The 15,065-nt window shown below is 23.3% G+C and overlaps 1 protein-coding gene across 1 annotated transcript; it reads right to left on the reverse strand.

Annotated features, from left to right (window-relative positions):
- Positions 1–237: 237 nt before the first annotated feature.
- Positions 238–14,854, reverse strand: LOC113555745 (protein argonaute-2-like). The gene is made up of 18 exons (XM_026960267.1): positions 14,763–14,854; positions 14,665–14,694; positions 13,158–13,217; positions 12,043–12,202; positions 11,541–11,774; positions 11,116–11,212; positions 9,670–9,863; positions 8,094–8,227; positions 6,711–6,924; positions 6,038–6,185; positions 5,588–5,833; positions 4,135–4,247; positions 3,860–4,065; positions 3,472–3,631; positions 2,019–2,106; positions 676–1,107; positions 403–587; positions 238–331 (listed from the first exon to the last, which is right to left on the reverse strand). The coding sequence occupies exons 1-18, from the start codon at positions 14,803–14,805 to the stop codon at positions 238–240; spliced, it is 2,838 nt and encodes a 945-aa protein (XP_026816068.1). The 5' UTR covers positions 14,806–14,854.
- Between the last annotated feature and the right edge of the window lie 211 nt (positions 14,855–15,065).

The following is a 15,065-nucleotide window of genomic DNA, read 5'->3' on the forward strand; positions in this document are numbered from 1 at the left end:
TTAGTTAAGACTTTAGTGAAACCTCCCAATAGCTGACGTCTATTAAAAAAAACAAAATTAGGAATAACGGAAATTTTTGAGCAAAACCAGTACTTGATGGAATAGATTTTCTTAATGGAGTATAATTTAAAAACGAATAAGATAATCAAGTAATAAGCAAGTTTTACTGTATTTATGAGTAATAATATAGTTATATTTAATATTTAAAGAAAAGTAATTATTAAAAAAAAATTATGTTTAAATAAAAAACATCGGTGTTTCAACTGAGAATGAATGATTCAGCTTATTTTTGAATTGCTCGTCATCTAAACGATTGATGTTGATGGTTTTGCTATAAAAATAAAACAAAAAATAAAGTACATTTTTGTTTTAATAATATTCTATTGTAAACAAATAACTAACTTTTCAATATAAGACCGTGCTCTAAATGCAGCCAAATGGGCATAGTATGTAGGTGCTGGATAAGAAGTAGAACGAGTACATCGTACAAACGTGAAACAGAGGTAGAATGTCAGTTGTTCTAACTGATCTTCAGTCATATTATTTTCATCCCATATAAGATGATATTTGGTTGGTCTGGATGTACCCTTGATAGATAAAAATTTGGTAATGAAAAAAAATTAATAAATCAACTTTGAAGCTATAAGATAACATATAACAACTATAGTAACCAACTTGAATGCTTGAATGGCTACATAAATAAAAATCAACTTCTGTTGGATGTGTAATTTGAGTGTCCACAATTGTGCCAGAAGGAACATTAGCAAACTTTCCGTCCATGTCATAGCTGTACTTTGGAAACATTCTAGTGTGATGTCGTTTTTGAACGATCAAAAATGTCACTGAAGGTTTATAGTGAATATTGAGTCTAAGGCAAGCTCTACGAATAGCAACCAATTCATATTCCAACAACTGCAAAAATTGAGATTCGCTTACACCATCTCTAAAATAAAATATCTTCCTTGGCACAGTTTTTGTTTTATCTTTGAATTTTAGCAACTGTTTATGAATAATATCTTCTAGATCTTGAATTATTTCTACTCTGGGATGTTGCAAGCGCCATTCCATATTATATTGGACTCCATTAACATCATGACTGGCTGCCACCTAAAATGGGAAAACATTATTTTAAACAATTTTGTAAAAATATTAATAAGAACAAACATCATAGTTATTGAAAAATATTCTTAATTTTTTTTTGAAATGTTAATTGATGGGGTTTATCTTTTATTTGTCTGAGATCTTATTTATTTGGTGTAAATGTATAATTAGTACTTTTATAAATATCATATTAATCGAAAATCAAAGATATTATTTATTGAACTAATTTTTAATGATTAAACAATTTAATTTAGAACAAATTCATTTTGATTTCTGGGTAATTGAAAATTGATAATTTTTTTCATCATATTATTGGAATGATTTGTTTTTATACTAAATGTAATGTTATTTATATATTTTTTTCAAAGTGAATTTTTCTTTCATGCAAAAAATTAGGAATTTAAGTATAATTTAAAATATATAAGAAATGTATAATTAATATTCTAAATTCTTTTTAAAAATCACTAAAAACGAAAAGAAGTGATTATTTAACATAAATAATTAACCTGTCTATGATTAATTATAAAAAATAAATCTAGAAATATGAATTTATTATCTTGTTATCTTGTTTTTATTATAGTTTTCCAACTTAGAATGAAAAAGTCATTGAATGTCTATAAATTTTAAATTAAAATGAATTTGTTAAGTATTTAATATTTTAATAATAAAAGATATAATTGAAGACTAGTACAATAAACTCTTAAGTTTTCTTTAGTAAATATTAATAATTGCTCGCTAAACTTAGCAACAACCTTAAAAATGTTTGTGTCTTAAAATCTGTTAGGTAGATAATTTACAACTATACAACTTGTTAAAAATATTTAATGTTTTTTATTGATTTATAAATTTAACTTCTATTATAACTTGAAAATTATATTTAAATCTACTTGAACAGTTTGAAATAGAATTATACTTACAGCAGCAACTGATGGAACAGAAGTCTGTTCTTCAGATGGGTGTGTCACATCAGCTCCAAAAATAATTGCTCCAACCATGCAGGGTGGTCTAAATCATAAAATGTTATTTGATAAAACATAAAATTTAAAATATTTTTATTTATTCATTTAGAAGTGAAACTTTTATTATTCAATTTTGTCTACTTAAAAAAATATATTTTATTAATTTGTTTAAATCACTAAAGTAAACAAAAAATAAATATCAAGCATAATTTAAATTATATTTATTCCATTGAGAGTTATTAAAATATCTTTAAGCTGTAGAAATACTAAATTAACAAAATATATTTACTATTTAGTAGTATTGTTTTTAGTTTTTAAGCGGAATTTAGTTTTATTTTCTATAAATGTTTAATAAAAGTTTCCTTCTCAATTAAAAGAATTGAAAATGTAATACTATGTTCCTCGTAAGTGTTTCTAATAAAAATATCAAAATTTCAACAATAAAAGTAATGAACTTTTTTTTAAATATAAACATTTTATTTTTTAAGTTAAGAATTTGACAAGTTTTGATATTAAAAAATAAGTGAAAAACCTTTTCTCAAAGGATTAGTTAAGGTGTTATAATTCGACAATTAATATTAATTGTAGGGAATTTTTGCCATTACATATATAATTTTTATTTTCAATGAAACTTAAAAGTATTTAAACTAATTTTAACTATTTGTACCACAAATCTATGAACTTATTTATACTCTTTTATAATACATTGGTATGGATTTATAAGTCTATAACAATATTACATGATAGATTTTTATAATAATTACTACATTAATCTATGTTCTACTTTTTGGCAAAAATTAGTTCAACCTACCGTATGACTAATTGATGAATAAATTACTTACAGGCTATAACATATAAAAATTAAAAAATATCTTTAGAAATAGAAGCTGATTAAGTATTTCCCCTCAGAATCATTTATATGTAAATAAAATTGTAATGACTAATGAGTTATTACCTACTGAATTTAATTTAATTACCACACTGATTAAAGTGACCTAACTATTCAATGCTGTAGCACACTCAAAACTTACAATACAGCCAATCGATTTTTCAGGATTTTTTTTAATCATGCCCATCTAAATAAAGTTTACTCATCTAGCAATGAGAATTTTAAATTACAGTAATCTCAATTTACTGACATATATGGGATCAGAGTACTGACAACTGTAAGATTACAAAAAAAACTGGATTATAAAAAAGCAAAGTATTCATAGAAATTGAATTAAAATGAAAATGTATTTATTTTTATCGCAATGTATTGTAATTAGATATAAATATTATCTCAGAGTTTATAATTTTGGTTTTAATTCCAACTATAATATTGATTTATTAGAACAATAATTCAAAAGAAAACTATAGATTCTGCTGTTATTAAACTTGAATAGCTCAAGTAAAACACATTTTAATTTACCTGTTTTTGTCAGAAAGAGTATGATTGATTCCATTCAATTTTGAATTTATTTTCATAAGAATATTGCAAGCTGTTCCTTTGTTCATATTAAACATAGTATTAGATTTAATGCATTGTGTAAGAATACCAACATCCAATTCTGATTTTTGTTTAATAATAGCTAAAACATGATCAAGTTCTTGTTAAAATGATTTAATAATATATTTAATGTCTTTAAAAACAATTTTATCAAACCAACTAAACACTTCCACTATTAAAGATTACTAAAGATTTATTACAATTTATTTAATATATTAGTAAACAGTTTAATCATGTAATATGTCAGATTCGATTTAGCAGAATTAGTTTCCTCTTTCATAAAATCATTAATAGTAAATTGATTATTTACCATAAACTCCTGCAGGAATATCTGGAATGATAACAATAATTAATTCTATATTATGAGCTTTTAGTTTTTTAAAAATGTTCTGAAGTGAGGTCTTCAAATCATCTAAACGACTATTTCTTGGCAAAAAATTGTTAATCACAGGATCCATCGGGTTTATAGAAACATTCAAGTCTTTACCACTTAACATCAATATTTTTTCAAAGTTTCTAAAATAAAATAAAAACAAAGAATTAATTAAAAGTAATTTTTAAGAAATAAAACATTAAACATTTTACTTTATGCATGGAATATTAATTTTTTGTTCTAGATTCAATACAACCCATTTTTTAATATGCACAGGTTTTGAAAATTTTTCTGCTTTCCAAATACCAGCTTTTGGTTTAATTTCCTAAAAAATGTATAAATATATTTGTGGTGAAATTATTCTTTTATTAGAATTACTTAATTGATAATAATAATAATAATAATTATGTATTGTTGTCATTTTTATTAGTAACTACTCTGAAAGCACAAATTAGATAGAAATTATAAAATAATAAATATTATAGTGTTCAAGTTACTGATTTTATTGTTGGTGTTCTAGTTGATATAAGAAGAGATTATACTCACATTTTCAAACAATTTTGATAATTTATAGAATCTTGGGAATTATTAAATAATTGTGATCCATTACATATTATAAAAATTAAATAATGAACAGAAGAAGTTAGAATGCAAAATATGGTATTTTAATACTCAAAAATTAGAAATTTTGTCTTTTAATAATAAGATCTTAAAAGTAAAGTTTGAACTACAATGCAATGCATTTTATCATAAGAATAAATTATCAATCAATTTAATAAGACAATGTCTTTCTAATTCTTCTAATTTTAAGAGTTATTAAAAATCTATTAATATTATTAATAATTAAAATACTTAGACATTCACATTCTTAAAGCATTTATAGATATCCCGTTAGAAAAATAAATATTTTTAAAACTTTTAACATGGGTTAACTATTAAGTGACACAGAAATGCTGGTAATCAAAACATATTGTATACAAATTATGACTACAAAAACATCTCTGAAATTGAACTTTACAAATTAAGTAATATTTAATTGAAATTAAAATTTGCACTGATCAGATCAATTGTTAAATTATTGATTATTTTGCTACGTATATTCAGTTGTACAGATCAATGAATGGAGTCATAAATAATTTTAACATAGTTTTATGGTTGTTGATAATTGATGAAATGTTTCTGAGGGTCTTATAAATTGAAAAATAAACTAGTTCAAATATTACTGTATTTTTGTAATTAGAGATGTGTTGCTACAAACAAAACTGGTTTGAGTACTAGCTCTCCTAACAAAGAACGTCTATTAGTACAATAATTATGCATAAATGATTAATGATTAGGTATGGTCTGTAAAAATATCCAACGCTATTTTAAGATTGCCGATATTATTTGGCATGTGTATACATATACCAAATGTCTTTTCATAGTCATCTTGATGGTTGTTATGATTTCCAGCTTACATTAAATTGCATGTATTACAATATTAAAAATATAATTATCAACTATACCAATATTCAACCTAACCTGGATAGGCCAACAATCCTTTTCATGTTATTTTATATATATATGTGTGTGTGTAGGTATAAGTTATCAAAGTTATCATAGCTCACAACAACTATTGAACAACTATCAAAAAAGTACATTTTACAAAAAAAATTTAAAGTTTACTCTATTTTGAGCATATGCCAAGAAAGGTTGATCCAAAACTCTAGCTGGTATTGAAGCAAACTCTTCTTTAACTTCAATACCAAATTCTTTCAATACAGGATCTTGGTTGAATTTAATATCTCTGATAGAATTTTCAATAGCTTGTCGTCGTTCTACAGGAGGCCGAGCTGCATTTTTCACCATAGCTCCAGTTTGCATTTCAGAAAATTTTTTCAAACACACTTGTCCCTTTTGAACAATGCACAACTAAAAAATATATTAAACAATATTACTTAAAAGACAAAATTATTTTAAAATAATTCTATAAATCAAACTTCAATTTAATGCTATCAAAAATATAAAAATATAACTATTAATTATTAACTAATATTTATATACATATATAAGTATTAACTATTAAGTAATAAATTAATAACTATTAAGTTATAATATATTATAATAAATATTTACTTCAATTGGAATAGCAATTTTCTTATTAATGTTGCCAACATGTAAACAAGGTAAATTTGGATACTTGATAACATAGTTTCGTGCAATCTTGTAGTATTGCACTACATTAAGTATTTTATTGCCTTTAACAGGATCCTCTATCTCAAATCTATAAATATCATGTCATTGTTATTTTTTTACTTACATCATGTAATTTTCTTTGTTACTTTAGTAAAAATTAAAATTGAAAAAATGTCAAACTATTAGGTATTATATTACAGTTTAACTAAATACTAGTTTTATTTTTTGATAAAAAAAAAGTTCTAGTAATAAAAATTGTTTACTATTAATGTATTTTTTTGAAGTTAAAGCTATAAAAATGGGTGTTTAAATATTATTCATTTTAAGATAAAATAAGCTGATAAAAATTGACAAAAATATGCAAAATAATACTTCAAAATTAATTGAATTAGTCATTATATTATTTAAATTTAAAATATTAGTTAGTAGTCATAGCGCAGCATGTGGCCATTTAATTATGTGAATTATTTTTATTTCAGTAAACTGAGTATGGTCTTCTTATCCTAGGTTTTATGATGAAAGATATAAAAAAATTATGTAATTTCCTTATTGTTTAGGTTTGCCATTATTCCAATAATTTATATATTATATGTTGTCAACAATTTGTACTTACTTATGTTTAGAAGCACTATCAAGAAGACCAACTACTTTAAATATACGTTTTGTATGTGTTTGCATTGGAATCATAAATTCAACTTTTAATCCTTTAATATAACATAATAATTTATTGATATTCTTACGATCCATTTCTGAATTGAGATCACAACGCAATTCACTTTTAATATAGGTTATTAACGGTTGATGCTTAACAAATCCTTTATGTGCCACTAAAATGATATTAATAAAATAAATAAACATATTTTAAGAGTAGGAAAGTAGGAACAAAAACTGTATCGGTATTGGAAGTTTAAATTGCTTTGCTCACCTCAATACTAGATATTAAAGATATTCAAATAATTATACAAGTTATTATAAACTTATCCGAAAATCAAACAAGTTAGAAAATTTTTTTGGAAATAATTGACAGCTATTTTAGAATTTTTAATTAAAATTAAATTAATAGTTACTTTTTTAAAACTAAAACCATAAACCATTACTAATAAAGCAGGAGAATTAACTAAGAAGAAGGAACCTAATTTTGTATTACATTTTCAAGTTATAAGATAACAAATTTTGTTTTAAGACCATATCACACCTGAATCTATTGTTTTCATTTTACAAATGTACAACATAACCAATTTTACATTCATAATAACCATTTTATTCTGTTATATTTAAAATTGGAATAAATTAATCTATTATAAAATTTAAATGTGAAATCTAAAGTGACTCATTGGATTTTATTTATATTTTAATGACAAAATAAATTACAAGTATTTTAAAACTGTATATTGTTGTATTTTAAAATAATCATTATTTATTTCAAAATTAAAATATCAACTTAAAGAACCATACATACAATAATCTGACTTAAATTTAATGATAGGTCAAATCATTATATTTTTAAAAATTACAGAGTATATTATAATGGATTATTGTGAATGTAAAACGTATTATATTGTATCATACATACAATTTGTATGTATGTAAAATTAAGACAACAGATGGGTCTGCAGGTCCTCTAAATGATATTTATCAAAAAACTAAAAATATTTGAAAATTTCTGTCAATAAATTCTTCATAAAAAGCAAAAATTATTTTTAAATACTTTATTCTCATAAAATGATAATGATATTATTTGGTGAGCATATTTAGTGCCTATGATTATTCATTTTTGTATAACAAAAATAATAATTAAAAGTGTACAAAATAAATATTTAATAAATACTTTTAATTTTCCAAAAAAATCTTCAATGTTCCCAATTATTTTTAAAAACTCTGAGAATTTTTCATTTTTCCCCACTCTCCCTCAAATTTCATCCAATTTGTAACTACCTAATACTACCTTCAAAAAGGAGTATTAAAGCATTTTGATTATATATTATTTAGTATTTACCATCTATATTAAGATAAGGTTTCCAACCCATAACAGGAGTTTGAAAAAATCCTTTCCATAATTCCATTCCTTCACCTAAGTCAACTGGTGTATGACGCGGTACTGGGAAAAATGATCTTCCGGCATTAGTGAATCTGTAACACACAATTAAAATGAATTGCAATTTAATACTTAAAAATACGTAGAAAACTGAATAAACCATATTTTAAAATAAAAACATCAGGAACCCTATTTCAGTTTTTTTTTAAGAAAATATTTTTTCTTACAATAACATACTTCTTATATTTCTTATTATAGATATTTTCAATAAAATTATAACAAAGGTGACAAAATAGATTTAATAAATGCTCTTAAAAAACCTAAGTACTTTAAAATCAGAGTTAAATACAAATTAATACTAACATTTCATTTTTTTTAAGCTTTTTCAGTATTTAGACTTTTATTTGTTTACTATAGGAACATATTTTATAAAATAAGCATTAAGAAAACGCAACACGCCAACACCTGAATGTGTTATCTTCGTCTTACAATTACGTAACATAGCAAATTTGCGCTCAGCAGATCACTTTTGGCTCCGTTAGTTTAAAAATCAGGGTGAATCAACTTATTATGAAACTCGATGGTAAGAACTATCGGTGTTTATATATTGGTTTTTTACAATTATTCAGTTTTTAGTGAGTTATGAATATTTTTAATTTACGCTTTATTATGCATGCATTACTAGCTAAAAAATTGAACTATCGTAAAAAACCAACATACGAACACAGATAATATTCTTACCATCGAGTTTCATAATAAGTCGATTCACCCTGATTTTTAAACTAACGGAGCTCAACGTGATCTGCTGAGCGTCAATTTGCTATGTTACGTAATTGTAAGACGGAGACAACATATACGGGTGTGACATCCTCTTAACAGAAATTTATGATAGATTTATAAATGGCATGATACAGTCACTAGATGAAAATAGGAAAATAACAACTTGGGTTAAAATTCGGTACATGAAAATCATCTTTAGAAAACTATTGTTAATTTAATTTGGATTAATAAGACAATACCTACTGATAAATAATTGTTCAAATACATTGCTAAAAATCATGAAGTGGGAAAATTCGATTCAGATGTTATTTAGTACTAATAAAAAAGAAATCAGTTACTAAGAGAACTTTGTACTTCCATGCATACACATAATGCATTGAGATTCAATATGATATATTTAAACTAAATATTAGAATAAATTTACTTATTATTGAATTTGTAGAGGACAATATTATTAACTATGTTTGAGCAAAGTAGTTTTCATATTTTAGTTTAAAATTAAGTTATTAAATAATAAATGGTTCCTTATTATTTCAAAATCATTCAATTCGTTTTTAAATTTAAAAAAAATCTTTACCTAAACATTTTTTATTTTCATCTAAAAATTATATCTAATATAGTTGGTAGTGTAGTAAAAATTCAAAATTTGAGAATTTAAAATTTGCTGTTACAATAATTGTAACAATTATTGTGATAGAAACAACATGCGAATATGAAATCCTCTTAATAAACAATATATTAACATTATTTTACTAACCTTAATGAAAATGGTCGGTTTTTTAAAATAATATCCAATGCTTGAAATGCTTCACCTAAGGGATAAATGGATGATCCAGATTTTAAATAATCCTTAATTTTATTCATTGGAATTATATTAACAACTGAGGTGACAATAATAAATTCCACAGCACTGTTATTTTCTTCATTTAAAACCGTAACAAAATCAGTTTTCTAAACATAAATAAATAATTACATATAAACAGTAAAATCATTACATTTTTTTTATTGAAAATGTAAATATGGTTTTTTTTTCTTAGCTATTTATATGTAATGCTTTTATGAGCATTAATATAAAAATATTTGTATAAACATTAAATAATGATAAAATATAATTTAATACAAAAACAATTAATATTTAAAACAAATGTGATTATACAACATCAACTATATTTCAGTTCTCAAATGGCAATTTAATTATTGAAAATTATTGATTACTAAGTATTTAAGTTCAATAATAATTTATTAAGAAGACATTTCACCAACAACTTATATCTGACTGCAAGTTTATAAAATGGCACATTTTCACTCAAAAATAAACATTTAGCTTTTTTTGTATTAATATTTAACTGAATTGATCTATTATTAAACCTAAACGTAATACAAAATTATCTGTATTTTTTTATATTTAAGATTTTAAGAGTTATAACTCATAAATAACTTATGAGCTTGTCATACTATTTTATACAACTTGCTTTAAAATCAACATAAAATAAAAACCAGAAAATTTTTATACTTTTGAGATGACAGTGTATTATTTGTTTAATTTTTCTGACCTATGTGCAAGATGGTAAAGTTGCGTTCAGTTATACCAATCTAGAAACTTTAATATTAAAGTTAATTGACTTGTTATTAAACTTAAAGTTGAAAACATTATAGGTATAAGATTTTTTTATGATATCTCATTTTAATGTAAATTGTGCATATGAAAGATATACACTAAATATACTATTTAAAATTTTCATAGGCATACAGAAAAAACAATTTTTAAATTTATGTTTGATAATAGGTCATCATTTTTATGTTAAAACTAACAACAATTGGTTTTACTGAATAAGAGCATAGATCAGAGAAACCAAACAATGCTGTTGTAATATCATATATTATCAGTGGTTTAATTATGTTTACTTTATCATATTACAATAATAAATAAACAACCCCAAAAGAGTAAATCTCCACTAGTGCATAAAAATGGTATATCAACATTAATCTATGTACATTAAAAACAAATGGTTCTTCATAATATTTATATCAATCCACTGACTTCATCTGAAGTTTAATAATAGGTGAAAAATTACTTTAATATCAAAACTATCAAAGCTAAATGTGAACTGTTTAACATAAATTTGCTGTATCACAATTGTAGAAAGACAAAAACAATTATGGGTGTGATATCTTAATATGACATACAAAATTATGACCATACCTCTTTTATTTCTTTTGTAGTATACATGTTTCTTTGTCCATCAAATGCAAAATTAATTTTTGGGTAATTTTTGTAATTAAATTCTTCCAAAGCATTTCTATAAAGAAAGATAAAATATGTCATATATTTAATAATACACAAAAAATTAATTCTATAACGAAATATATATATACATAGTGTATGCATAAATAAATAATATTTATTTTATAGTGTAGTTATTTTTGTCTATTAGATAAAAAATAATTATACATACATACATAACATGGTAAATTGTTAATAAAATGTAAAACTTTATGAATATCGATCTGAATATTTTATCTTTGTTTTAAGTACACATTTTTACTAACAATGAAATATAATAGATATTAATTTTTGAATAAATGATGTTTAACATATTGATACTCATTTATTGTTAATTAAATTACCTAAGCAATTTTTTTGGTAAATTTGGTTTGAATTGTACATCAATGTGGTAAACAACTTTCTTGTACAATTCGTCAAGGTTAAGAGGAAGATGATTCACTTCAATCTCAGTTGCACGTCCCATAGAACCTCCAGTGTTATGATTTCTTCTTTTAGGAATAAGTAATTTACTCTTAAATATTGATATCTGTTGTTCAATTTGTTGATTATCTGAATTAAACATAACTATACAAGTAGTAAAACAATATTATACTTAAATGTGATTTTAAATTACATGGAGTTGTAGGTGATTGTGGCATAACAGATAGATTATTATTTAACATAAAATGGTAGTTAATTATATTAAAAGGAAAAATATATAAATAATACTGTTCATTAATTATACAATATTATTATATAAAATAGATAGGCATGTCTTAATTAAATTCATAACTGTGATACACAAAAATAATGTAAGTTAGACTGATCTATCCATTTTCAATTTTATTATTGTTCTTTCATTATATATTACCTTCAGATTGTTTTTGAGTTGGTTTAATCTCTGCAGGTTGATTCTCTTTCTGGTTTTGTTTTTGATTTGCTTCCTTTGGTTTATCTTGTATCTGTGTAGTCTGCTGTTTTGTATTTGGCTTACTTTGAGATATTTGTTGAAGGTCATTTTGTTCTATTTAATAAATATCTCGTGTTGTTTAATAAAATATATGTCAAGATCATAAATATTTTACAGAGTACTGGTATGTTATTACTAGAGACCAGTTAGGTTTATATCTAATATGTGCCTAAAATCTTAAATATAAGATGTTTTTATGCTTTATAGTTTCATCAAAATAATTTTTTATATGCATAAATATAAAAAAAAAATATTTTATTTTTGGAAAATATGATGTTTCATAAAAATGAATAAAATAAAATATTGAAAAAAACAAATAAAAGTAACAATTTAAAAATTATAAAACAGATAAATTAATCATAATCTTCAAAAAAATATTTCAACAGTTATATTTAATCTATACTATGGTTATATATTGTTCAATTATATTTTACATGTATGATTGTAACACATAGTTACATACCTAAAATTCAGATTTATGAATTCATTAAACAATAATGATAATCTGCTATAAATAATAAAAAATAAAAACTAATTTTATATTCAGGGTAGGTTTTAGTTAATATTTTTGCATTTTTATAAAATATTCTAATTAAACCTAGATATGGTAATTTATTCCTGAAATATATTATTGTATACATAATCTTTAACCTTTAAATCAAAATTACGATTCCTAGATTAATATTTAAACTTAAACACCTATTTCACAATTTGAAGAAAATATTTTTCAGATCCGTAATAACTTGTTATTTTAATAAAATATAATAAAATATTATCAAACAACAAAGTTCAATAGTTTTATGGAAATGATTTGATATTATCTTGAAATTTGGCTATAGAACTTAAAATTCTCGTATTCTCCTAAATACCATAATTACAACTTGACGTAGAGAAATGTTGTTATATTTTTAACTAGACAAATATTAAAAATATAAAAAGATGTGAATCACGTCCTTTGAAAAAAGTTTGTATACATCTTATCATAAATTACAACAATTTAACCAATTACCTGAATTTAATTGTCCTTGACTTTCCTCAACATTAATACTTGAATTATCTTGTTGAAGACCTATATAAATAAAGAATGATCAAAATTTAGTTTTTAATATATTAGACATGAGAAAAAAAACAAAATAAAACGATGCTAATCTACCATAAAAAAAAATGCCTCAAAGTAGTGAGAAGTAGAAGTAACTAAGAACTGATCAAAAATTTATTAAAACACAAAATTTATAATTCATTGCTAAATTACTAGTAAAATGGTACTAGAGTTTATAGTTTATAAGAATAATAAGTACCTATCTAGTATGTGATAAGCTTAGATCTTTTTTTAATAGTAATAATATTAAATTAATATTATCTAAAATAATAATCATACTACTAATTTATAAATTAATAAAGATATTAAATAGATATTTAATATTGGTGTTAAATTATTTAATAATTTATTTTAGTTTAATAAATTGGAAATCATACTTTTGAAATAGATTGTTAATTATTGAGTAATAACAAGTGTTAAGGTTGAGGCGGAGAGTGATTTTAATTCATTAAGCAAGTTGGTATTGTGGGTATCATTGACCTAATATAATATTATTATAATATATATGTCAATGGTGGGTATATTTTGTTTTGTGGCTATAATATTATTCTATAGTGGCTACTAAATTTTTCTTGATAATAATGCTAAATTGAATTAATGTTCTATTATTCATTTTTATCAACGATTCAATCACTACAATTAATAGTCATGAATTTGTGATGATGATGTAATTTAATAAGCTATTTCAGTTTAGTGCTGATTTATAGCCTGTAATAATATTGAGTAAATCTGGGATCTTGTTTATATAAAATGTATTAATTTATAGTAATAATAAACTAAAAAGCTAATAAAATAATTTGATTAATTGGCATAGTTTCTATAAGAAAGATAAAACAAGACAAGATTAGCAAGAAAACTGAAAAGTTCCTGGAGTGAAATAATGCCAAGTATATATTAAATACTAGATACTTACAATAGATTATTAGTTTTTAATAAATGATAATATTTATATGTCTGTTACTTTATTATTCAATTTTATTGTAGAATCAGAGTAATACTTATAATATATTTATCACATATGTGGTTTAATTTATCTTCGGTGTTCTATAGTGCATAATTAACAAGCCAGTACTCAGCCAAAAATCAATCAATATTTTTTATGTATGTTAGTCACATGGGAAGTATTTAATCGTAAAGCAAAGTATTATTTTTACTCAGTCACTCATAGATTCCATTGGTTGTTGGTAAAAAAAAGAGAGTCAAAGGAATTTAACAGAATAGTTATGGAATACACAAGTTGTGTAATAACAACATAATCAAAGTTCCAATTATACACAAGTATACTAGACTAGTACACAAGTATGTGTGGCCAACTTTATAGACTTATTTGTTAATCAAAATAAATGGATCTACGGGTCATTTAAATGTATACTCTAGTTTAATAACAATCTTTTAAACTAAATAAATAATTTTTTACTTTTTTTCTGGTTTTTCTTTCCTGGAACACCTGTAAAGCAAAATTACATCAAATTAAGCCATATGTACTTTAAAAAATTATATATTTGTTTATAGTACCAGAAGTTCCATTGTCAAGTTGATTGGGATTAATGGTATTCATAATATATGATATATTATTATATTATATCAATTGAATAAATACAAGTGTACACAACACCGCACGGTATTGAAATAAAACGTCTATTAAACAATGACCGAGAATGTTTGTTTGATCATTAAAACAAAAACGCTATGCAAAAAATGAAAAAAGGACGCGATGTGAACAACAACACACAAACACAATGACTGTAGAGAAGACAAAGGAGTACTACAATCTAACCCTTATCTATACTGCCACGTCACGTATCGCGTCCGTGTGTT

Source organism: Rhopalosiphum maidis, chromosome 3 (assembly GCF_003676215.2).
Source record: "Rhopalosiphum maidis isolate BTI-1 chromosome 3, ASM367621v3, whole genome shotgun sequence".
Lineage (NCBI taxonomy): Eukaryota > Metazoa > Arthropoda > Insecta > Hemiptera > Aphididae > Rhopalosiphum > Rhopalosiphum maidis.